This window comes from Bombina bombina, chromosome 6 (genome assembly GCF_027579735.1).
Source record: "Bombina bombina isolate aBomBom1 chromosome 6, aBomBom1.pri, whole genome shotgun sequence".
NCBI lineage: Eukaryota > Metazoa > Chordata > Amphibia > Anura > Bombinatoridae > Bombina > Bombina bombina.
The window spans coordinates 327,666,126-327,692,212 of NC_069504.1; the positions used below are offsets into that span (position 1 = coordinate 327,666,126).

Consider the following 26,087-nt stretch of genomic DNA (forward strand, 5'->3'; position numbering starts at 1 on the left):
TAAACAGAAGATTCAAACTAAAACCGCTGCCTTAAGTACTTTTCTACCAAAAACTGCTTCAGAAGAAGAAAATACATCAAAATGGTAGAATTCAGTAAAAGTATGCAAAGAGGACCAAGTTGCTGCTTTGCAAATCTGATCAACCGAAGCTTCATTCCTAAACGCCCAGGAAGTAGAAACTAACCTAGTAGAATGAGCTGTAATCCTTTGAGGCGGAGTTTTACCCGACTCGACATAGGCATGATGAATTAAAGATTTCAACCAAGATGCCAAAGAAATGGCAGAAGCTTTCTGGCCTTTTCTAGAACCGGAAAAGATAACAAATAGACTAGAAGTCTTTCGGAAAGACTTAGTAGCTTCAACATAATATTTCAAAACTCTAACAACATCCAAAGAATGCAAAGATTTCTCCTTAGAATTCTTAGGATTAGGACATAATGAGGGAACCACAATTTCTCTACTAATGTTGTTGGAATTCACAACCTTAGGTAAAAATTCAAAAGAAGTTTGCAACACCGCCTTATCCTGATGAAAAATCAGAAAAGGAGACTCACAAGAAAGAGCAGATAATTCAGAGACTCTTCTGGCAGAAGAGATCGCCAAAAGGAACAAAACTTTCCAAGAAAGTAATTTAATGTCCAATGAATGCATGGGTTCAAAAGGAGGAGCTTGAAGAGCCCCCAGAACCAAATTCAAACTCCAAGGAGGAGAAATTGACTTCATGACAGGTTTTATACGAACCAAAGCTTGTAGAAAACAATGAATATCAGGAAGATTAGCAATCTTTCTGTGAAAAAGAACAGAAAGAGCAGAGATTTGTCCTTTCAAAGAACTTGCGGACAAACCTTATCTAAACCATCCTGAAGAAACTGTAAAATTCTCGGAATTCTAAAAGAATGCCAAGAAAAATTATGAGAAAGACACCAAGAAATATAAGTCTTCCAGACTCTATAATATATCTCTCTAGATACAGATTTACGAGCCTGTAACATAGTATTAATCACAGAGTCAGAGAAACCTCTTTGACCAAGAATCAAGCGTTCAATCTCCATACCTTTAAATTTAAGGATTTGAGATCCTGATGGAAAAAAGGACCTTGCGACAGAAGGTCTGGTCTTAAACGGAAGAGTCCACGGATGGCAAGAGGCCATCCGGACAAGATCCGCATACCAAAACCTGTGAGGCCATGCCGGAGCTACCAGCAGAACAAACGAGCATTCCTTCAGAATCTTGGAGATTACTCTTGGAAGAAGAACTAGAGGCGGAAAGATATAGGCAGGATGATACTTCCAAGGAAGTGATAATGCATCCACTGCCTCCGCCTGAGGATCCCGGGATCTGGACAGATACCTGGGAAGTTTCTTGTTTAGATGAGACGCCATCAGATCTATTTCTGGAAGTTCCCACATTTGAACAATCTGAAGAAATACCTCTGGGTGAAGAGACCATTCGCCCGGATGCAACGTTTGGCGACTGAGATAATCCGCTTCCCAATTGTCTATACCTGGGATATGAACCGCAGAGATTAGACAGGAGCTGGATTCCGCCCAAAACAGAATTCAAGATACTTCTTTCATAGCCAGAGGACTGTGAGTCCCTCCTTGATGATTGATGTATGCCACAGTTGTGACATTGTCTGTCTGAAAACAAATGAACGATTCTCTCTTCAGAAGAGGCCAAGACTGAAGAGCTCTGAAAATTGCACGGAGTTCCAAAATATTGATCGGTAATCTCACCTCCTGAGATTCCCAAACTCCTTGCGCCGTCAGAGATCCCCACACAGCTCCCCAACCTGTAAGACTTGCATCTGTTGAAATTACAGTCCAGGTCGGAAGAACAAAAGAAGCCCCCTGAATTAAACGATGGTGATCTGTCCACCACGTTAGAGAGTGTCGTACAATCGGTTTTAAAGATATTAATTGAGATATCTTTGTGTAATCCCTGCACCATTGATTCAGCATACAGAGCTGAAGAGGTCGCATGTGAAAACGAGCAAAGGGGATCGCGTCCGATGCAGCAGTCATAAGACCTAGAATTTCCATGCATAAGGCTACCGAAGGGAATGATTGTGACTGAAGGTTTCGACAAGCTGAAATCAATTTTAGACGTCTCTTGTCTGTCAAAGACAGAGTCATGGACACTGAATCTATCTGGAAACCCAGAAAGGTTACCCTTGTCTGAGGAATCAATGAACTTTTTAGTGAATTGATCCTCCAACCATGATCTTGAAGAAACAACACAAGTCGATTCGTATGAGATTCTGCTAAATGTGAAGACTGAGCAAGTACCAAGATATCGTCCAAATAAGGAAATACCACAATACCCTGTTCTCTGATTACAGACAGAAGGGCACCAAGAACCTTTGAAAAAATTCTTGGAGCTGTAGCTAGGCCAAACGGCAGAGCCACAAACTGGTAATGCTTGTCCAGGAAAGAGAATCTCAGGAACTGATAATGATCTGGATGAATCGGAATATGCAGATATGCATCCTGTAAATCTATTGTGGACATATAATACCCTTGCTGAACAAAAGGCAAGATAGTCCTTACAGTTACCATTTTGAATGTTGGTATCCTTACATAACGATTCAATATTTTTAGATCCAGAACTGGTCTGAAGGAATTCTCCTTCTTTGGTACAATGAAGAGATTCGAATAAAACCCCAGCCCCTGTTCCAGAACTGGAACTGGCATAATTACTCCAGCCAACTCTAGATCTGAAACACATTTCAGAAATGCTAGAGCTTTCACTGGATTTACTGGGACACGGGAAAGAAAAAAATCTCTTTGCAGGAGGTCTTATCTTGAAACCAATTCTGTACCCTTCTGAAACAATGTTCTGAATCCAAAGATTGTGAACAGAATTGATCCAAATTTCTTTGAAAAAACGTAACCTGCCCCCTACCAGCTGAGCTGGAATGAGGGCCGCACCTTCATGTGGACTTAGAAGCTGGCTTTGCTTTTCTAGAAGGCTTGGATTTATTCCAGACTGGAGATGGTTTCCAAACTGAAACTGCTCCTGAGGATGAAGGATCAGGCTTTTGTTCTTTGTTGAAACGAAAGGAACGAAAACGATTATTAGCCCTGTTTTTACCCTTAGATTTTTTATCCTGTGGTAAAAAAGTTCCTTTCCCACCAGTAACAGTTGAGATAATAGAATCCAACTGAGAACCAAATAATTTGTTACCCTGGAAAGAAATGGAAAGTAGAGTTGATTTAGAAGACATATCAGCATTCCAAGTTTTAAGCCATAAAGCTCTTCTAGCTAAAATAGCTAGAGACATAAACCTGACATCAACTCTGATAATATCAAAAATGGCATCACAGATAAAATTATTAGCATGTTGAAGAAGAAGAATAATATTATGAGAATCATGATGTGTTACTTGTTGCGCTAAAGTTTCCAACCAAAAAGTTGAAGCTGCAGCAACATCAGCCAATGATATAGCAGGTCTAAGAAGAAGATTACCTGAACACAGATAAGCTTTTCTTAGAAAGGATTCAATTTTCCTATCTAAAGGATCCTTAAACGAAGTACCATCTGACGTAGGAATAGTAGTACGTTTAGCAAGGGTAGAAATAGCCCCATCAACTTTAGGGATTTTGTCCCAAAATTCTAATCTGTCAGACGGCACAGGATATAATTGCTTAAAACGTTTAGAAGGAGTAAATGAATTACCCAAATTATTCAATTCTCTGGAAATTACTTCAGAAATAGCACCAGGAACAGGAAAAACTTCTGGAATAACCACAGGAGATTTAAAGACCTTATCTAAACGTTTAGATTTAGTATCAAGAGGACCAGAATCCTCAATTTCTAAAGCAATTAGTACTTCTTTAAGTAAAGAACGAATAAATTCCATTTTAAATAAATATGAAGATTTATCAGCATCAACCTCTGAGACAGAATCCTCTGAACCAGAAGAGTCATTAGAATCAGAATGATGATGTTCATTTAAAAATTCATCTGTATAAAGAGAAGTTTTAAAAGATTTTTTATGTTTACTAGAAGGAGGAATAACAGACATAGCCTTCTTGATGGATTCAGAAACAAAATCTCTTATGTTATCAGGAACACTCTGAACATTAGATGTTGATGGAACTGCAACAGGTAATGGTACATTACTAAAGGAAATATTATCTGCATTAACAAGTTTGTCATGACAATTAATACAAACAACAGCTGGAGGAACAGCTACCAAAAGTTTACAGCAGATACACTTAGCTTTGGTAGTTCCAGCACCAGACAGCGATTTTTCTGAAGTATCTTCTCACTCAGATGCAACGTGAGACATCTTGCAATATGTAAGAGAAAAAACAACATATAAAGCAAAATTGATCAAATTCCTTAAATGACAGTTTCAGGAATGGGAAAAAATGCCAAGGAACAAGCTTCTAGCAACCAGAAGCAAAGAAAAATGAGACTTAAATAATGTGGAGACAAAAGTGACGCCCATATTTTTTTTAGCGCCAAATAAGACGCCCACATTATTTGGCGCCTAAATGCTTTTGGCGCCAAAAATGATGCCACGTCCGGAACGCCGACATTTTTGGCGCAAAAGAACGTCAAAAAATGACGCAACTTCCGGCGACACGTATGACGCCGGAAACAGAAAACATTTTTTTTTTTTTTTGCGCCAAAAAAGTCTGCGCCAAAAATGACGCAATAAAATGAAGCATTTTCAGCCCCCGCGAGCCTAACAGCCCACAGGGAAAAAAAGTCAAATTTTTAAGGCAAGAAAAATGATTGATTCAAATGCATTATCCCAAATATGAAACTGACTGTCTGAAAATAAGGAATGTTGAACATCCTGAGTCAAGGCAAATAAATGTTTGAATACATATATTTAGAACTTTATTAAAAAAGTGCCCAACCATAGCTTAGAGTGTCACAGAAAATAAGACTTACTTACCCCAGGACACTCATCTACATGTTTGTAGAAAGCCAAACCAGTACTGAAACAAAAATCAGCAGAGGAAATGGTATATATATATAAGAGTATATCGTCGATCTGAAAAGGGAGGTAAGAGATGAATCTCTACGACCGATAACAGAGAACCTATGAAATAGACCCCGTAGAAGGAGATCATTGAATTCAAACAGGCAATACTCTCCTCACATCCCTCTGACATTCACTGCACGCTGAGAGGAAAACCAGGCTCCAACCTGCTGCGGAGCGCATATCAACGTAGAATCTAGCACAAACTTACTTCACCACCTCCATAGGAGGCAAAGTTTGTAAAACTGATTTGTGGGTGTGGTGAGGGGTGTATTTGTAGGCATTTTGAGGTTTGGGAAACTTTGCCCCTCCTGGTAGGAATGTATATCCCATACGTCACTAGCTCATGGACTCTTGCTAATTACATGAAAGAAAAACTATTGTGTGCACAGCAAAAAAAAAAAAAAAAAACTATTAAGTGTGTGTGTGTGTGTGGGGGGTTCCTACAGATTGGTATAATTCTAAGAATCAGTAATCTAGTGATCGTTATCCTTTATACAGATGACCGTTGTCCTCTGGGTTGATTCCTCTGTGGTGGTGTAATGCTGGTTTATTTAACATCTCTTTAATATTAAGATATAATTATCATATGCAACTCCAGTTCTAGTTTATAACTGTAATTTACATTTTCTTTTTTACTATGCTGCTTACCTTATGTAGTTATAATTGCATCAATCTGCTCTGTTTATACATTTGCTAGTGCTATATTTAGCAATATCCTTGCCTAAGAAAATAATATGACTTCTAAAATTTTGGTTTGCCTCCTAGATTTTGAATACATTTATCAAGCCCTTATAGAGAAATAAATGGACCCTGAAGTTTGCTGAGAAGATACTACCGATTTCAAGGGACTTTAGAACCAAGTACTCAGTGAGTAATATGCTGTTTAGATTTTTCTTCAGTGTACATAGATACCATGGTAATGATTGGAGTTTGGTTAAATAGACAGTAAAGTCAAAACTAAAGCTGCATGATTCATATAGGGCGTGCAATTTTAAACAACTTTTTTTTTTTTAACTTTGATCATCAAGTCTGCTTTGTTCCCTTGGTATTCTTTGTTGAAGGCTAAACCTAGGTCGGCTTATAGGCTAATTTCTAAGCCGTTGAAGGCCGTCTTATCTCAGTGTATTTTATAAGCTTTTGACAACTAGAGTGTTCTAATTCATGTGTGTCATATAGATAACATTGTGCTCACCCCCATGGAGTTATGCATGAGTCAGCACTGATTGGCTGAAATGCAATTTTGAAGAAGAAAAAAAACAGATATATAAGGGGGCTGTCTGCAGAAGCTTAGATACAGGCTAATCACAGAGGTAAAAAGTGTATTAATATAACATTGTTGGTTATGCAAAACTAGGGAATGAATAATAAAGGGATTATCTTTTTAAAACACTAAAATAGTAGACTGTCCCTTTAATAAAGTGATGTGCCACAAATTCTTTAAAACTACAAGGCCAAAACATAGAAATTACCTGAAATCATCAAGTGTCTCCTCGATCATGTTTCTAATGAAATTAATCTGTACAGATGTGAGTGGTGCTCCCGCCCTGTCACTTGAAATGGTATCTGCTATTTTTTCAGACAATGAACATGCAACTTCTGTGCTTATTGATGTCGATATTTTCGGGCCTGTACAATGCCAACAGATAGAAATGAATAAAGCTGCAATCTTTACTAATATGTTCACTTTTAGAACCAAAGATATTTTACAAATCATTTGATATTTTTTTTTAGACATAAAGACAAACATATCATGGAGAGTTCTGCAAAGCTTGCATTTTGAAAATACATTTCTTCCACACAAATAAGATTACAATCACACCCTCAGGCAACTGAAAAAGTCTAGGCTTAGTGACATGAACAGCTTAATAACAGGCCGATGAAAGGTTTGGCTGCATAGTAGGCTACTACTACCTATTGAAAAATGTTTAGTTTCAAACATACCAGTACCAAAGGAACTAAAAGTTAATTGCTTCAAAGCCGATTTCACAATAAGATGCGTTCTCCTTCAAATCACATAAAGCAAGGGTAAACTCACTGAACAATGAGTATATTAAGAAGAAATAAAGTCTTAAGACACAGTATTGCAAGATTCCCATCAACCCACTTTACATTGTTATCAGATGCACATCAATTAGTTGTATTCATAAATGTGCAATTTGTTTAGACAAGTGTTCATAAAAAGCAAGAAAGTTATATTAAAACTAAATGTTCTAGTAAAGATCAAAACTTCTGAGGGTTTATTATTCATTCTTATACATAATTTTTGTTTCAAAGTAATGTAGAATATATTTATAAATATTTATTATTGTATGTATTCTGTAAAGAGAAAATTACACTAGATATTGCCATAGTTTTCATTGTCTTTGAAATTTTGAAAAGCTTATGAATCTATTGATGCATTATTCAAAAATTCATTCTAGATCAAAGTCAAATCATTATTTAATTTTTATATAGAAACTATTTCTCATGCAGTACTTTGCTTCAAGTACCATATAGACGTAGGTTACAGTTAAAGGGACACTGTAACCAAAAATTTTCTTTCCTGATTCAGATAGAGCATGAAATTTTAAGCAACTTTCTAATTTACTCCTATTATAAAATGTTCTTCATTCTCTTGGTATCTTTATTTGAAATGCAAGAATGTAAGTTTAGATGCCGACCCATTTTTGGTGAACAACCTGAGTTGTCCTTGCTGATTGGTGTATAAATTCATCCGCCAATAAAAAAGTGCTGTCCAGAGTACTCAACCCAGAAAAAGCTTAGATGCCTTCTTTTTCAAATAAAGATAGCAAGAGAACGAAGAAAAATTGATAATAGGAGGTAAATTAGAAAGTTGCTTAAAATTGCATGCTCTATCTGAATTACAAAAGAAAATTTTTGGGTTCAGTGTCCCTTTAAGGATGCAGAGCAACAGACAACTCCTTCCAAGTGTAACAAAAGGCTGACAGTGCCTAAAAAAACTGGAATGAATATTTAAAAACTAAATTAGTAAAGCTGGCACTATGTATTTCTCTCCCCTTGTTTATCTTGTAGTTCCTCAATTATTATTTTTTTGTCCATCTTGATACCTCATATGACCCATAAAATATATTGAGGACACTAAGCTTCCAAATCCTCATATTTAGACAAAGAGACCTATGCAAACATCTATGAGACTTTTTGTGAGTGGTGGTCACTATGTAAACAGTGAAAACCAAGTGACCAAAGACAGATAAAGGTAACTGGTGCTCACTTAATTTCGCCTAAGTAGCAAAAAAAAAAAATAGCAGGTTGATGGCTGTGTAACCCATAACATGACCTAAGTCTCTGTGGGTTGGTTGTGTGACCACTGCTATAGTAAGTCACTGGTTGAGTTCCTTAAAGGGAACACTGGTGATTTTTAAATTATAGGTGATTACAAACTATCTCAGATGTATTTATTAATGATGAATAACTGCCAAGTGTCTCACATATCTTGGAAGTGACCAAAGACTTTTGCTTGACCTGTATTAACATGGGACTGGTGGTCACTCAGTTGTCTTTTAGTTATTAAATTATCTATAAATTGTAACAACTTCTATACAGTTAATGTTAAAACAATTGCACTTATTACAAATGTAACATAAGGCTGACAGTGCCTACTTACACTGGAATGGAGTTTTAGGAAATAAAATACAAGTAAAGCTGGCGCTAGGTATTACTCTCCCCATACTTATCTTGCAGTTTCCTAATTTATTTATTTTTTATTCATCTTGATGCCTTATATGACCCATACAATTGGGGATACTCCGTTCCAAATGCTCATATCTGACCAAGTAGACCAAAACACTCTGTTAAATGGAACTTTATTACTTGCAAAGCATCTCTGGGACTTTTTATTTGCATTAAAATATTTAAGTACTTAAGTAAAATGAAGAGTGAGAAGATAAACATTTATAATAACCTTACTTATTTTTTAGTTCACACTGCAGCTTGTACTTTTTTTTACAAGGCTGGTGTGAGTGATGGTCACTAATTAAAGTGAAAGTAAATCCTAATGTTTTACAAACTCTAGGATTGACTATTGAAACAAATAAAGGTGACTTTCATTCATGAAGCAGAAGATACTTCATGTAAAAAGCTCCTTTATTTGTCTCAATCGATCCCCATTCTTAGCTGCTTCAGCAGCCACGGCTAAAAAAATTTTTTGATAAGAGGTGACTTTTTCATCTCTTAGCCAATAGCCATTCGGTAAATCCGGCTTGGCGCCTATGGGAGCCGGATTCACCGCACGGCTATTGGCTAAGATGTGAAAACGTCACCTCTTTGCAAAAACAATTTTTAGCCCTGGGCTGCTGTAGCAGCTAAGAACGGCGATCGGTTGAAACAAATTAAAGGGACACTGTACCCAAAAAATTTCTTTAGTGATTCAGATTGAGTATAAAATTTTAAGCAACTTTCTAATTTACTCCTATTATCAAATTTTCTTCATTCTCTTGGTATCTTTATTTGAAATGCAAGAATGTAAGTTTAGATGCTGGCCCATTTTTGGTGAACAACCTGGGTTGTCCTTGCTGATTGGTGGATAAATTCATCCACCAATAAAAAAGTGCTGTCCAGAGTACTGAAACCAAAAAAAAGCTTAGATGCCTTCTTTTTCAAATAATGATAGCAAGAGAACGAAGAAAAATTGATAATAGGAGTAAATTAGAAAGTTGCTTAAAATTGCATGCTCTTTCTGAATTACAAAAGAAAAAAATTGGGTTCAGTGTCCCTTTAAGGAGCTTTCTACATGAAGTATCTTATACTTCATGAATGAAAGTCCCCTTTATTTGTTTCAATAGTCAATCCTAGCGTATGTACAACGCTAGGATTGACTTTCAATTTAAGCAGTGATCAAAAGCAGATAAAGGTGACTGGTACCAACTTGGTATCTTGTAAGTAGTAGCAGACACAGTGCGTTGATGGCTGTGTGACCACTACCACGGCACAAGTCACTGTAAAACATGTTGACTGTCTTATAAGTAACACTGATGGATTTGCAATAAGTGGTGATCACAAAGTGTCCCAGATATATTTATAAATGACTGCTTAGTGGTTTAGATATCTGTGAAGTGACCAGAGACTATTGATTGAACTGTGTTACCATGGGGACTGGTGGTCACTCATTTATCTATTGACCACTGAGGCTGGTGACTTCATTTTCAGTGAAATGACTTGCGATTGTTTGATCACTGAAGGATTTTGCCCATGGAGTGACCTTTGTCTATGGAGGGGCTGTATACCACTGGGTGACCAGTGACTCCTGAGTGACCTTTGATCAGAGTGACCACTAAATCATTACTGAGTGACCAGTGACCATTAATAACCAGTGACAACTAAGTGACTGGTGACCTCTGAGTGACCACTAAGTGAATGATGACCACAGGATGACTAATGACCACCATATGACTACACAGTGACCGGTAAAAATATTTATACTTTTGAGGCTAATTTTGAGAATTCAGACAGGTTATGCAATACTAAAGGGGCCCTGAGCCCATTGCCATAACATTTAAAAAAAATCCTCTTTCAGAAGTGTGTTGCTCAGTTGCAAAAATGGCCTAATTACGAAAACAATGACAAAGCCATACATGTCTGGTAATTCTATACACAAGGGATCCTAGAAAATCTTTTACAACCAATTTTCTCATAACTGCACAAGTTGTGCAAGTAATTTCAGTGAGAAACAAAGTTTGCGAAAAAATGTATAATTTTTTTTATGATCATATTTGGCATACAAATGGTTGTATAAAAAATACCAATATGGGCTAAGATCAATAAACATATGTTTATTTTTTTATATATATATTATAAATAAGGTTCTGAATTCAGGCTGTTATGCCATTAAATAATGGGCCATGGACCAATTATCATTACGTCTAAAAATCTTTGAAATTTAGGGTGCGCAGCTGCAATTAGCAACCTTATAATTACTAAAACAAATATCAAACCCATGCATGTCTGGTAATTCTGTACATAGGGGGCCCTAGACAGGCGTTTACTACTCTTTGTTCTATGACTGCACAAGTTGTGTGTAAATAATTGCAGTGAGGAACCCAAAATTTGTAAATATATATAATAGCATTTGGCACACATCTGACTGCCAATTGATTACACAGAATATGCCAATATGGGCTTAGGATCAATAACTTGGGTTGTCTTCTTTATAAATATTTAGCTTTAGGGGTCAATTTTTTAAATTATAGCCGTTATGAAATTCTAAATGAGCACCGGAAACCTTTGCCATAATGTGTCTAAAAAAAAATCCTCTATCAGATGTGTAGTGTACAGGTGCAACTGGTAGCCTTCTGATCACCAAAAGCAATGGTAACCCTCTAAATGTCTGCTAATTCTGAATACAGGGGATCCTAGAGAAGCTTTTAAAGCATTTTTCTTATGACTGTTCAAGTTGTGTGTAAATTTTAGTGAGAAAGACAAACTGTTAAAAAGTTAATTTGTTTTTAAATAATCATATTTTGCATATATCTGATGGCCAGATGGTGTAATGAAATATACCAAAATGGGACTAGGTCAATACTTTTGAAGGTCTACTTTAAAAATATATATAGTTTGGGGGAAAATTTGGGCAGTTCTGCTATACCAATTGAGAGTTACCCCATTGCATTATTTTAGAACATGGTATACATAGCTGCCGATAAAAACTTTGAAATTATCAAAAATAATGCAAACAATATATACGCAGTCTTAGCTAAACCAGAGGATGACAGTTAGAAAGCTACAGTTTTTTGGGAAAATTGATAATGTTTTATATACTTTTTTTTTGTAAATCTATAATAATTTCTTAACTCTGTGAAAAAATATCTAGTTAAAACTGTTATCCACTGAAATCTCTTTACGCCAAAAACTGTGGACTCTCCCCGTTTAAGAAGAAAAACAAATTATGCTTACCTGATAATTTTCTTTTCTTCTGATGGGGAGAGTCCACAGCTGCATTTATTACTTTTGGGAATTCAGAACAGTAGGAGAAATATCAGGTGAAAAAAAGGTGCCAGAAGAATAAACAAACAAAAAAAAAACATGGTCAGCCCTCATAAAGAACTTGAGAGGGGAGCTGTAGACTCTCCCCGTCAGAAGAAAAGAAAATGATCAGGTAAGCATAATTTATGTTTTTCTTCTTAAACGGGGAGAGTCCACAGCTGCATTCATTACTTTTGGGAAACAATACACAAGCTACAGGGGACACTGAATGCAAAAAAAGGGTGGGTAGACAAAGCAGCCCATTCGAAGGGCACCACCGCCTGAAAATACCCAAACCAAACAAAAACTGCAGTGCCAAGCAGAATAAAAAGGACTGAAAGGACTAAGTAACTGCCCAACAGTTAATATCAGCATGGCCCCGATAGAGACCGCTCAAAGGCTCTAGAGTACACAGAGCACAAAGGCCCCAAAGAGATAAGACCGGTCGGCTGTAAGCCCGTACCAATTCAACATATTCCCAGAAGGGAAAAGGAAAGAAGAATCTACAAGAGATCCAAAATCTCAGCAACTAGAGTAAAAAAGAGAGAGCTCTAGCAGCATCAAGCACAACCGTAGGATGCAATAAGACAAAGAAAAATGAATAGAGATAAACTCCAACAAACTACCAGAATCAAAATAGGGAAGAACCCCTACCCCAATCTGGATAAAGTCTAAAGGACCAAGAATTGATCCTAAGATGGATCAGAACCCCAAACTCACACAGAGCGCAGCCTGCACTCAAGAAATAGCAATCGCAGAATAAACAGATATTCCTCAGAACTGCCAACAACTGACAACATAAGCACTTATCGTGCTCCAGATGGAGCTCCCGGCTCCCACTCTGCAACACAAGATTAGTAGACATCAGTCACGAACACTAGCTTATCAAGATAGAAACTGCACCAGGAGACTCCAACAGAGGAAACCCTCCAGAAGTGTAAAAACCTATTCCCCCCTTCAAAAATAAGGAAGCTGGAAACATGCTGAGTAAAAACTCCTATAATCTCCACCTATGGAGAGACCACAAGATCTGGAAAAGAACAAGGTCAAAGTTCAACCGAGCCATAGGCCTCAGGCCGTAAAATGGAAAACCAGCCTCAACAGCTGGATTCAAACCAACAACACAAGTTTCAAATATGTTACATAAGCTAAATCATCGAGACAAAGGCCCAGCACCAAAACGCCTGGTATGTCTGAAAATAGAGAAATAAATAAATCCCCGTACTACACAGAACTCAAAAAAGAGGACTCAACGGTAACAAGGGGTAGGCAAACCCTAACCATATGTAACCAGCTTGGCATGCTAAACCACCAAGCCGGAACAGAACGTAGTACGATCTCTGGTCCAGAACCCAGACTCCTCCTCCACAGGAAGGTAAGCTCCCAAATGAAAGGAAACCACACACTGACACAACAGTGTGAACACAATACCACCAGGTCGAGGGACTCCTCTCCAAGCCTTAGACTGACACTATTGGATATCCCGCTCCCCTGAAGGGGAAGTAAAAGAAGGGAGAAGAAAAAAAAAAAGACACCCGCTCAACCACCCCCAGGTACGGAGCATATTTCATCAAAAAGATGGCAAATCAAAACTAACTGAAAGGGCACCCTCCGTCCATAACACCTGGTCCAGGAGCCCGACAGCCAGCAAGCCAACCTATAAAGTGTAACGGCTGTAAGAAGAGATCCATAAACCGCTTGCTAGGTAGTTAAGCCTTCAAGCTCTTCTCAAATCTCTCCCCGAAGGAACACACAGATGATCAAAACCTTAAGGATTGAATCCCTCAGGATCCAACTAGAAGGTCCGTCCAGATATCCTAGACCAAGACCAAACAACCTGGCACCAGGAAACCGGATCCAGCCACAGACTAGGACCCCTTGAGGAATCATAGGACTACCTCATACGGAGAACCCTAGACAATGCAAAACAGCACATCCCAAGGCCCCATGGCAATGGACATGCACAAAGCATCCCAGAGACAGAAAAAAACATAATTTATGTAAGAACTTACCTGATAAATTAATTTCTTTCATATTAGCAAGAGTCCATGAGCTAGTGACGTATGGGATATACATTCCTACCAGGAGGGGCAAAGTTTCCCAAACCTTAAAATGCCTATAAATACACCCCTCACCACACCCACAATTCAGTTTAACGAATAGCCAAGAAGTGGGGTGATAAGAAAAAAGTGCGAAAGCATATAAAATAAGGAATTGGAATAATTGTGCTTTATACAAAAAAATCATAACCACCACAAAAAAGGGCGGGCCTCATGGACTCTTGCTAATATGAAAGAAATGAATTTATCAGGTAAGTTCTTACATAAATTATGTTTTCTTTCATGTAATTAGCAAGAGTCCATGAGCTAGTGACGTATGGGATAATGACTACCCAAGATGTGGATCTTTCCACGCAAGAGTCACTAGAGAGGGAGGGATAAAATAAAGACAGCCAATTCCTGCTGAAAATAATCCACACCCAAAATAAAGTTTAATGAAAAACATAAACAGAAGATTCAAACTGAAACCACTGCCTGAAGTACTTTTCTACCAAAAACTGCTTCAGAAGAAGAAAACACATCAAAATGGTAGAATTTAGAAAAAGTATGCGGAGGACCAAGTTGCTGCTTTGCAAATCTGATCAACCGAAGCTTCATTCCTAAACGCCCAGGAAGTAGAAACTGACCTAGTAGAATGAGCTGTAATCCTTCGAGGCGGAATTTTACCCGACTCGACATAGGCATGATGAAATAAAGATTTCAACCAAGATGCCAAAGAAATGGCAGAAGCTTTCTGGCCTTTTCTAGAACCGGAAAAGATGACAAATAGACTAGAATTCTTTCGGAAAGACTTAGTAGCTTCAACATAATAATACAAAGCTCTAACAGCATCCAAGAATGCAATGATTTCTCCTTAGAATTCATAGGATTAGGACACAATGAAGGAACCACAATTTCTCTACTAATGTTGTTAGAATTCACAACCGTAGGTAAAAAATTCAAAAGAAGTTTGCAGCACCGCCTTATCCTGATGAAAAATCAGAAAAGGAGACTCACAAGAAAGAGCAGGTAATTCAGAGACTCTTCTGGTAGAAGAGATGGCCAAAAGAAACAAAACTTTCCAAGAAAGTAATTTAATGACCAAAGAATACATGGGTTCAAAAGGAGGAGCTTGAAGAGCCCCCAGAACCAAATTCAAACTCCAAGGAGGAGAAATTGACTTAAAGACAGGTTTTATACGAACCAAAGCTTGTACAAAACAATGAATATCAGGAAGATTAGCAAACTTTCTGTGAAAAAGAACAGAAAGAGCAGAGATTTGTCCATTCAAGGAACTTGCGGACAAACCGTTATCTAAACCATCCTGAAGAAACTGTAAAATTCTCGGTATTCAAAAAGAATGCCAAGAAAAATTATGAGAAAGACACTAAGAAATATAAGTCTTCCAGACTCTATAATATATCTCTCTAGATACAGATTTACGAGCCTGTCACATAGTATTAATCACAGAGTCAGAGAAACCTCTTTGACCAAGAACCAAGCGTTCAAACTCCATACCTTAAAATTTAAGGATTTGAGATCCTGATGGAAGAAAGGACCTTGCGACAGAAAGTCTGGTCTTAACGGAAGAGTCCACAGCTGGCAAGAGGCCATCCGGACAAGATCCGCATACCAAAACCTGTGAGGCAATGCTGGAGCTACCAGCAGGACAAACGAGCATTCCTGTAGAATCTAGGAGAATACTTTTGGAAGAAGAACTAGAGGCGGAAAGATATAGGCAGGATGATACTTCCAAGGAAGTGATAATGCATCCACTGCCTCCGCCCGAGGATCCCGGGATCTGGACAGATACCAGGGAAGTTTCTTGTTTAGATGAGACGCCATCAGATCTATTTCTGGAAGTTCCCACATTTGAACAATCTGAAGAAATACCTCTGGGTGAAGAGACCATTCGCCCGGATGCAACGTTTGGAGACTGAGATAATCCGCTTCCCAATTGTCTATACCTGGGATATGAACCGCAGAGATTAGACAGGAGCTGGATTCCGCCCAAACCAGAATTCGAGATACTTCTTTCATAGCCAGAGGACTGTGAGTCCCTCCTTGATGATTGATGTATGCCACAGTTGTGACATTGTCTATCTGAAAACAAATGAACAACTCTCTCTTCAGAAGAGGCCAAGACTGAAGAGCTCTGAAAATTGCACGGAGTTCCAAATATTGATCGGTAATCTCACCTCCTGAGATTCCCAAACCCCTTGTGCCGTCAGAGACCCCCACACAGCTCCCCAACCTGTAAGACTTGCATCTGTTGAGATTATAGTCCAGGTCGGAAGAACAAAGAAGCCCCCTGAACGAAACGATGGTGATCTGTCCACCACGTCAGAGAGTGTCGTATAATCGGTTTAAAGATATTAATTGAGATATCTTTGTGTAATCCCTGCACCATTGGTTCAGCATACAGAGCTGAAGAGGTCGCATGTGATAACGAGCAAAGGAGATCGCATCCGATGCGGCAGTCCTAAGACCTAAAATTTCCATGCATAAGGCTACCAAAGGGAATGATTGTGACTGAAGGTTTTGACAAGCTGATATCAATGTTAAACTTCTCTTGTCTGACAAGGACAGAGTCATAGACACTGAATCTATCTGGAAACCTAAAAAGGTTACCCTTGTCTGAGGAATCAATGAACTTTTTGGTAAATTGATCCTCCAACCAAGATCTTGAAGAAACAACACAAGTCGATTCGTATGAGATTCTGCGAAAATGTGAAGACTGAGCAAGTACCAAGATATCGTCCAAATAAGGAAATACCAAAACCCTGTTTTCTGATTACAGACAGAAGGGCACTGAGAACCTTTGAAAAAATTCCTGGAGCTGATGCTAGGCCAAACGGTAGAGCCACAAAACTGGTAATGCTTGTCTAAAAAGAGAATCTCAGAAACTAAAAGTGATCTGGATGAATCGGAATATGCAGATATGCATCCTGTAAATCTATTGTAGACATATAATGCCCTTGCTAAACAAAAGGCAGGATAGTCCTACAGTTACCATCTTGAATGTTGGTATCCTTACATAACGATTCAATAGTGATAGATCCGGAACTGGTCTGAAGGAATTGACCTTCTTTGGTACAACGAAGAGATAGAATAAAACCCCAGCCCCTGTTCCAGAACTGGAACTGGCATAATTACTCCAGCCAACTCTAGATCTGAAACACATTTCAGAAATGCTGAGCCTTTGCTGTGTTTACTGGGACACGGGAAAGAAAAAAATCTCTTTGCAGGAGGCCTTAACTTGAAGCCAATTCTGTACCTTTCTGAAACAATGTTCTGAAACCAGAGATTGTGAACGGAATTGATTCAAATTTCTTTGAAGAAAACGTAATCTGCCCCATACCAGCTGAGCTGGAATGAGGGCCGCACCTTCATGGGTACTTAGGAGCTGGCTTTAGGTTTCTATAAGGCTTGGATATATTCCAAACTGGAAATGGTTTCCAAACTGATACCGCTCCTGAGGATGAAGGATCAGGCTTTTGTTCCTTGTTGTGAGGAAAGGAACGAAAACGATTATTAGACCTAAATTTACCTTAGATTTTTTATCCTTTGGTAAAAAAGTTCCCTTCCCTCCAGTAACAGTTGAGATAATAGAATCCAACTGAGAACCGAATAATTTATTACCCTGGAAAGAAAGGGAAAGCAAAGTTGACTTAGAAGACATATCAGCATTCCAAGTTTTAAGCCATAAAGCTTTTCTAGCTAAAATAGCTAGAGACATATACCTGACATCAACTCTAATGATATCAAAAGATGGTATCACAAATAAAATTATTAGCATGTTATAGAATAATAATAATGCTATAAAATTATGATCTGTTACTTGTTGCGCTAAAGCTTCTAACCAAAAAGTTGAAGCTGCAGCAACATCCGCTAAAAATATAGCAGGTCTAAGAAGATTACCTGAACATAAGTAAGCTTTTCTTTAGAAAGGATTCAATTTTCCTATCTAAAGGATCCTTAAATGAAGTACTATCTGCCGTAGGAATAGTAGTACGTTTAGCAGGAGTAGAGACAGCCCCATTAACCTTAGGGATTTTGTCCCAAAAAACTTTAATCTGTCAGATGGCACAGGATATAATTGCTTAAACGTTTTAGAAGGAGTAAATGAATTACCCAAATTATTCCATTCCCTGGAAATTACTTCAGAAATAGCATCAGGGAGAGAAAACACTTCTGGAATAACTACAGGAGATTTAAAAACCTTATTTAAACGTTTAGATTTAGTATCAAGAGGACCAGAATCCTCTATTTCTAATGCAATTAATACTTCTTTAAGTAAAGAACGAATAAATTCCATCTTGAACAAATACAAAGATTTATCAGCATCAACCTCTGAGACAGAACCTCTGAACCAGAAGAACCATTATCAGTATCAGAATGATGTTCATTTAAAAATTCATCTGAAAAAAGAGAAGTTTTAAAAGACTTTTATGTATACTAGAAGGAGAAATAACAGACATAGCCTTCTTAATGGATTTAAAAAATAAAATCTCTTATGTTATCAGAAACACTCTGAAAATTAGATGTTGACGGAACAGCAACAGGTAATGTAACAGTAATAAAGGAAATTTTATCTGCATTAATAAGTTTGTCATGACATGCAATACAAACAACAGCTGGAGAAACAGATACACTTAGCTTGGTAGCTCCAGCACCGGGCAGCGATTTTCCTGAAGTATCTTCTGACTCAGTTGCAACGTGGAACATCTTGCAATATGTAATAGAAAAAACAACATATAAAGCAAAATTTATCAAATTCCTTAAATGACAGTTTCAGGAATGGGAAAAAAATGCCAGTGAACAAGCTTCTAGCAACCAGAAGCAATAAATAATGAGACTTAAATAATGTGGAGACAAAAATGACGCCCATATTTTTTAGCGCCAAATAAGACGCCCACATTATTTGGCGCCTAAATGAAGCCACATCCGGAACGCAGACACTTTTGACGCAAAAAAAACGTCAAAAAATGACGCAACTTCCGGCGACACGTATGATGCCGGAAACAGAAAAAAAATTTTGCGCCAAAAAAGTCCGCGCCAAGAATGACGCAATAAAATGAAGCATTTTCAGCCCCGCGAGCCTAACAGCCCACAGGGAAAAAGTCAAAATTTTTTAAGGTAAGAAAAAATGATTGATTCAAATCCATTATCCCAAGTATGAAACTGACTGACTGAAAATAAGGAATGTTGAACATCCTGAGTCAAGGCAAATAAATGTTTGAATACATATATTTAGAACTTTATAAAAAAGTGCCTAACCATAGCTTAGGAAAATAAGCTTACTTACTTACCCCAGGACACTCATCTACATGTTGTAGAAAGCCAAACCAGTACTGAAACGAAAGTCAGCAGAGGTAATGGTATATATATATATAAGAGTATATCGTCGATCTGAAAAGGGAGGTAAGAGATGAATCTCTACGACCGATAACAGAGAACCTATGAAATAGACCCCGTAGAAGGAGATCATTGCATTCAAATAGGCAATACTCTCCTCACATCCCTCTGACATTCACTGCACGCTGAGAGGAAAACCGGGCTCCAACCTGCTGCGGAGCGCATATCAACGTAGAATCTAGCACAAACTTACTTCACCACCTCCATAGGAGGCAAAGTTTGTAAAACTGAATTGTGGGTGTGGTGAGGGGTGTATTTATAGGCATTTTAAGGTTTGGGAAACTTTGCCCCTCCTGGTAGGAATGTATATCCCATACGTCACTAGCTCATGGACTCTTGCTAATTACATGAAAGAAATATGTCTTCAACGATCGAGGGGCAATACCCTACAGATCAACAACCAAGAAGCTGCCAATAAAAAGCACCTCTGCAACACAGGCTGCAACAATCAGAAACGATCCATCTAGGTCCACCTCCCGGTAACCCCTAGGACCAAGGGACAACACGATGACGAACATTGATATTCCAAAGAACCATATATCAGCAGATATGAAGAAGGAAAAAAGGTAGCTCCAGGACCACCAAAGATATCAACATATTTTCTATAGTCCTCCAAAACATGGGAGCAGGCGAGAAGCAGTGGGAGAAAGAAAGGCGGACACAAGTGCCCTATCTTCCAAACCCGATGACCAACCAACCAACCATCCCCAGACAAGGGGAAAAGGAAGATTAAGACCTCTCCCCATATGGAAGTGGTACCGAAGTCAAGATTCTTAAAGGAGTAGATCAAAACAGAATACCATACGAGGGATAAAAATTCCCCCACCTGGTACGCCAAGGTAAGGAAAACATAATTTATGTAAGAACTTACCTGATAAATTAATTTCTTTCATATTAGCAAGAGTCCATGAGCTAGTGACGTATGGGATATACATTCCTACCAGGAGGGGCAAAGTTTCCCAAACCTCAAAATGCCTACAAATACACCCCTCACCACACCCACAAATCAGTTTAACGAATAGCCAAGAAGTGGGGTGATAAGAAAAAAGTGCGAAAGCATATAAAATAAGGAATTGGAATAATTGTGCTTTATACAAAAAAATCATAACCACCACAAAAAAGGGCGGGCCTCATGGACTCTTGCTAATATGAAAGAAATGAATTTATCAGGTAAGTTCTTACATAAATTATGTTTTCTTTCATGTAATTAGCAAGAGTCCATGAGCTAGTGACGTATGGGATAATGACTACCCAAGATGTGGATCTTTCCACGCAAGAGTCACTAGAGAGGGAGGGATAAAATAAAGACAGCCAATTCCTGCTGAAAATAATCCACACCCAAAATAAAGTTTAATGAAAAACATAAACAGAAGATTCAAACTGAAACCGCTGCCTGAAGTACTTTTCTACCAAAAACTGCTTCAGAAGAAGAAAATACATCAAAATGGTAGAATTTAGTAAAAGTATGCAAAGAGGACCAAGTTGCTGCTTTGCAAATCTGATCAACCGAAGCTTCATTCCTAAACGCCCAGGAAGTAGAAACTGACCTAGTAGAATGAGCTGTAATCCTGTGAGGCGGAGTTTTACCCGACTCGACATAGGCATGATGAATTAAAGATTTCAACCAAGATGCCAAAGAAATGGCAGAAGCTTTCTGGCCTTTTCTAGAACCGGAAAAGATAACAAATAGACTAGAAGTCTTTCGGAAAGACTTAGTAGCTTCAACATAATATTTCAAAGCTCTAACAACATCCAAAGAATGCAACAATTTCTCCTTAGAATTCTTAGGATTAGAACATAATGAGGGAACCACAATTTCTCTACTAATGTTGTTGGAATTCACAACCTTAGGTAAAAATGCAAAAGAAGTTCGCAACACCGTCTTATCCTGATGAAAAATCAGAAAAGGAGACTCACAAGAAAGAGCAGATAATTCAGAGACTCTTCTGGCAGAAGAGATCGCCAAAAGGAACAAAACTTTCCAAGAAAGTAATTTAATGTCCAATAAATGCATGGGATCAAAAGGAGGAGCTTGAAGAGCCCCCAGAACCAAATTCAAACTCCAAGGAGGAGAAATTGACTTAATGACAGGTTTTATACGAACCAAAGCTTGTACAAAACAATGAATATCAGGAAGATTAGCAATCTTTCTGTGAAAAAGAACAGAAAGAGCAGAGATTTGTCCTTTCAAAGAACTTGCGGATAAACCTTTATCTAAACCATCCTGAAGAAACTGTAAAATTCTCGGAATTCTAAAAGAATGCCAGGAAAAATGATGAGAAAGACACCAAGAAATATAAGTCTTCCAGACTCTATAATAAATCTCTCTAGATACAGATTTATGAGCCTGTAACATAGTATTAATCACAGAGTCAGAGAAACCTCTTTGACCAAGAATCAAGCGTTCAATCTCCATACCTTTAAATTTAAGGATTTGAGATTCTGATGGAAAAAAGGACCTTGCGACAGAAGGTCTGGTCTTAGCAGAAGAGTCCACGGATGGCAAGAGGCCATCCGGACAAGATCCGCATACCAAAACCTGTGAGGCCATGCCGGAGATACCAGCAGAACAAACGAGCATTCCTTCAGAATCTTGGAGATTACTCTTGGAAGAAGAACTAGAGGCGGAAAGATATAGGCAGGATGATACTTCCAAGGAAGTGATAATGCATCCACTGCCTCCGCCTGAGGATCCCGGGATCTGGACAGATACCTGGGAAGTTTCTTGTTTAGATGAGACGCCATCAGATCTATTTCTGGAAGTTCCCACATTTGAACAATCTGAAGAAATACCTCTGGGTGAAGAGACCATTCGCCCGGATGCAACGTTTGGCGACTGAGATAATCCGCTTCCCAATTGTCTATACCTGGGATATGAACCGCAGAGATTAGACAGGAGCTGGATTCCGCCCAAAACAGAATTCAAGATACTTCTTTCATAGCCAGAGGACTGTGAGTCCCTCCTTGATGATTGATGTATGCCACAGTTGTGACATTGTCTGTCTGAAAACAAATGAACGATTCTCTCTTCAGAAGAGGCCAAGACTGAAGAGCTCTGAAAATTGCACGGAGTTCCAAAATATTGATCGGTAATCTCACCTCCTGAGATTCCCAAACTCCTTGTGCCGTCAGAGATCCCCACACAGCTCCCCAACCTGTAAGACTTGCATCTGTTGAAATTACAGTCCAGGTCGGAAGAACAAAAGAGGCCCCCTGAATTAAACGATGGTGATCTGTCCACCACGTTAGAGAGTGTCGTACAATCGGTTTTAAAGATATTAATTGAGATATCTTTGTGTAATCCCTGCACCATTGATTCAGCATACAGAGCTGAAGAGGTCGCATGTGAAAACGAGCAAAGGGGATCGCGTCCGATGCAGCAGTCATAAGACCTAGAATTTCCATGCATAAGGCTACCGAAGGGAATGATTGTGACTGAAGGTTTCGACAAGCTGAAATCAATTTTAGACGTCTCTTGTCTGTCAAAGACAGAGTCATGGTTACCCTTGTCTGAGGAATCAATGAACTTTTTAGTGAATTGATCCTCCAACCATGATCTTGAAGAAACAACACAAGTCGATTCGTATGAGATTCTGCTAAATGTGAAGACTGAGCAAGTACCAAGATATCGTCCAAATAAGGAAATACCACAATACCCTGTTCTCTGATTACAGACAGAAGGGCACAGAGAACCTTTGTAAAAATTCTTGGAGCTGTAGCTAGGCCAAACGGCAGAGCCACAAACTGGTAATGCTTGTCCAGGAAAGAGAATCTCAGGAACTGATAATGATCTGGATGAATCGGAATATGCAGATATGCATCCTGTAAATCTATTGTGGACATATAATGCCCTTGCTGAACAAAAGGCAAGATAGTCCTTACAGTTACCATTTTGAATGTTGGTATCCTTACATAACGATTCAATATTTTTAGATCCAGAACTGATCTGAAGGAATTCTCCTTCTTTGGTACAATGAAGAGATTCGAATAAAACCCCAGCCCCTGTTCCAGAACTGGAACTGGCATAATTACTCCAGCCAACTCTAGATCTGAAACACATTTCAGAAATGCTTGAGCTTTCACTGGATTTACTGGGACACGGGAAAGAAAAGATCTCTTTGCAGGAGGTCTGATCTTGAAACCAATTCTGTACCCTTCTGAAACAATGTTCTTAATCCAAAGATTGTGAACAGAATTGATCCAAATTTCTTTGAAAAAAACGTAACCTGCCCCCTACCAGCTGAGCTGGAATGAGGGCCGCACCTTCATGTGGACTTAGAAGCTGGCTTTGCTTTTCTAGAAGGCTTGGATTTATTCCAGACTGGAGATGGTTTCCAAACTGAAACTGCTCCTGAGGATGAAGGATCAGGCTTTTGTTCTTTGTTGAAACGAAAGGAACGAAAACGATTATTAGCCCTGTTTTTACCCTTAGATATTTTATCCTGTGGTAAAAAAGTTCCTTTCCCACCAGTAACAGTTGAGATAATAGAATCCAACTGAGAACCAAATAATTTGTTACCCTGGAAAGAAATGGAAAGTAGAGTCGATTTAGAAGACATATCAGCATTCCAAGTTTTAAGCCATAAAGCTCTTCTAGCTAAAATAGCTAGAGACATAAACCTGACATCAACTCTGATAATATCAAAAATGGCATCACAGATAAAATTATTAGCATGTTGAAGAAGAATAATAATATTATGAGAATCATGATCTGTTACTTGTTGCGCTAAAGTTTCCAATCAAAAAGTTGAAGCTGCAGCAACATCAGCCAATGATATAGCAGGTCTAAGAAGATTACCTGAACACAGATAAGCTTTTCTTAGAAAGGATTCAATTTTCCTATCTAAAGGATCCTTAAACGAAGTACCATCTGACGTAGGAATAGTAGTACGTTTAGCAAGGGTAGAAATAGCCCCATCAACTTTAGGGATTTTGTCCCAAAATTCTAATCTGTCAGACGGCACAGGATATAATTGCTTAAAACGTTTAGAAGGGGTAAATGAATTACCCAAATTATTCCATTCTCTGGAAATTACTTCAGAAATAGCACCAGGAACAGGAAAAACTTCTGGAATAACCACAGGAGATTTAAAGACCTTATCTAAACGTTTAGATTTAGTATCAAGAGGACCAGAATCCTCAATTTCTAAAGCAATTAGTACTTCTTTAAGTAAAGAACGAATAAATTCCATTTTAAATAAATATGAAGATTTATCAGCATCAACCTCTGAGACAGAATCCTCTGAACCAGAAGAGTCATTAGAATTAGAATGATGATGTTCATTTAAAAATTCATCTGTATAAAGAGAAGTTTTAAAAGATTTTTTATGTTTACTAGGAGGAGGAATAACAGACATAGCCTTCTTGATGGATTCAGAAAAAAAATCTCTTATGTTATCAGGAACACTCTGAACATTAGATGTTGATGGAACTGCAACAGGTAATGGTACATTACTAAAGGAAATATTATCTGCATTAACAAGTTTGTCATGACAATTAATACAAACAGCTGGAGGAACAGCTACCAAAAGTTTACAGCAGATACACTTAGCTTTGGTAGTTCCAGCACCAGACAGCGATTTTCCTGAAGTATCTTCTGACTCAGATGCAACGTGAGACATCTTGCAATATGTAAGAGAAAAAACAACATATAAAACAAAATTGATCAAATTCCTTAAATGACAGTTTCAGGAATGGGAAAAAATGCCAAGGAACAAGCTTCTAGCAACCAGAAGCAAAGAAAAATGAGACTTAAATAATGTGGAGACAAAAGCGACGCCCATATTTTTTTAGCGCCAAATAAGACGCCCACATTATTTGGCGCCTAAATGCTTTTGGCGCCAAAAATGACGCCACGTCCGGAACGCCGACATTTTTGGCGCAACAGAACGTCAAAAATGACGCAACTTCCGGTGACGCGTATGACGCCGGAAACAAAAAAGATTTTTTGCGCCAAAAAAGTCAGCGCCAAGAATGACGCAATAAAATGAAGCATTTTCAGCCCCCGCGAGCCTAACAGCCCACAGGGAAAAAAGTCAAATTTTTAAGGTAAGAAAAATGATTGATTCAAATGCATTATCCCAAATATGAAACTGACTGTCTGAAAATAAGGAATGTTGAACATCCTGAGTCAAGGCAAATAAATGTTTGAATACATATATTTAGAACTTTATTAAAAAAGTGCCCAACCATAGCTTAGAGTGTCACAGAAAATAAGACTTACTTACCCCAGGACACTCATCTACATGTTTGTAGAAAGCCAAACCAGTACTGAAACGAAAATCAGCAGAGGAAATGGTATATATATATATATAAGAGTATATCTTCGATCTGAAAAGGGAGGTAAGAGATGAATCTCTACGACCGATAACAGAGAACCTATGAAATAGACCCCGTAGAAGGAGATCATTGAATTCAAACAGGCAATACTCTCCTCACATCCCTCTGACATTCACTGCACGCTGAGGAAAACCGGGCTCCAACCTGCTGCGGAGCGCATATCAACGTAGAATCTAGCACAAACTTACTTCACCACCTCCATAGGAGGAAAAGTTTGTAAAACAGATTTGTGGGTGTGGTGAGGGGTGTATTTGTAGGCATTTTGAGGTTTGGGAAACTTTGCCCCTCCTGGTAGGAATGTATATCCCATA

At 38.3% G+C, this 26,087-nt stretch overlaps 1 protein-coding gene across 1 annotated transcript in view; it reads right to left on the minus strand.

The window, feature by feature from the left end:
* NEDD1 (NEDD1 gamma-tubulin ring complex targeting factor) overlaps positions 1-26,087 on the minus strand; it is a 361,264-nt gene that overhangs the window by 150,297 nt on the left and 184,880 nt on the right. The window contains exon 13 of the mRNA XM_053719245.1: positions 6,472-6,628. Within this exon, the coding sequence (XP_053575220.1) occupies positions 6,472-6,628 (157 nt within the window). The remainder of the gene's footprint in view (positions 1-6,471; positions 6,629-26,087) is intronic.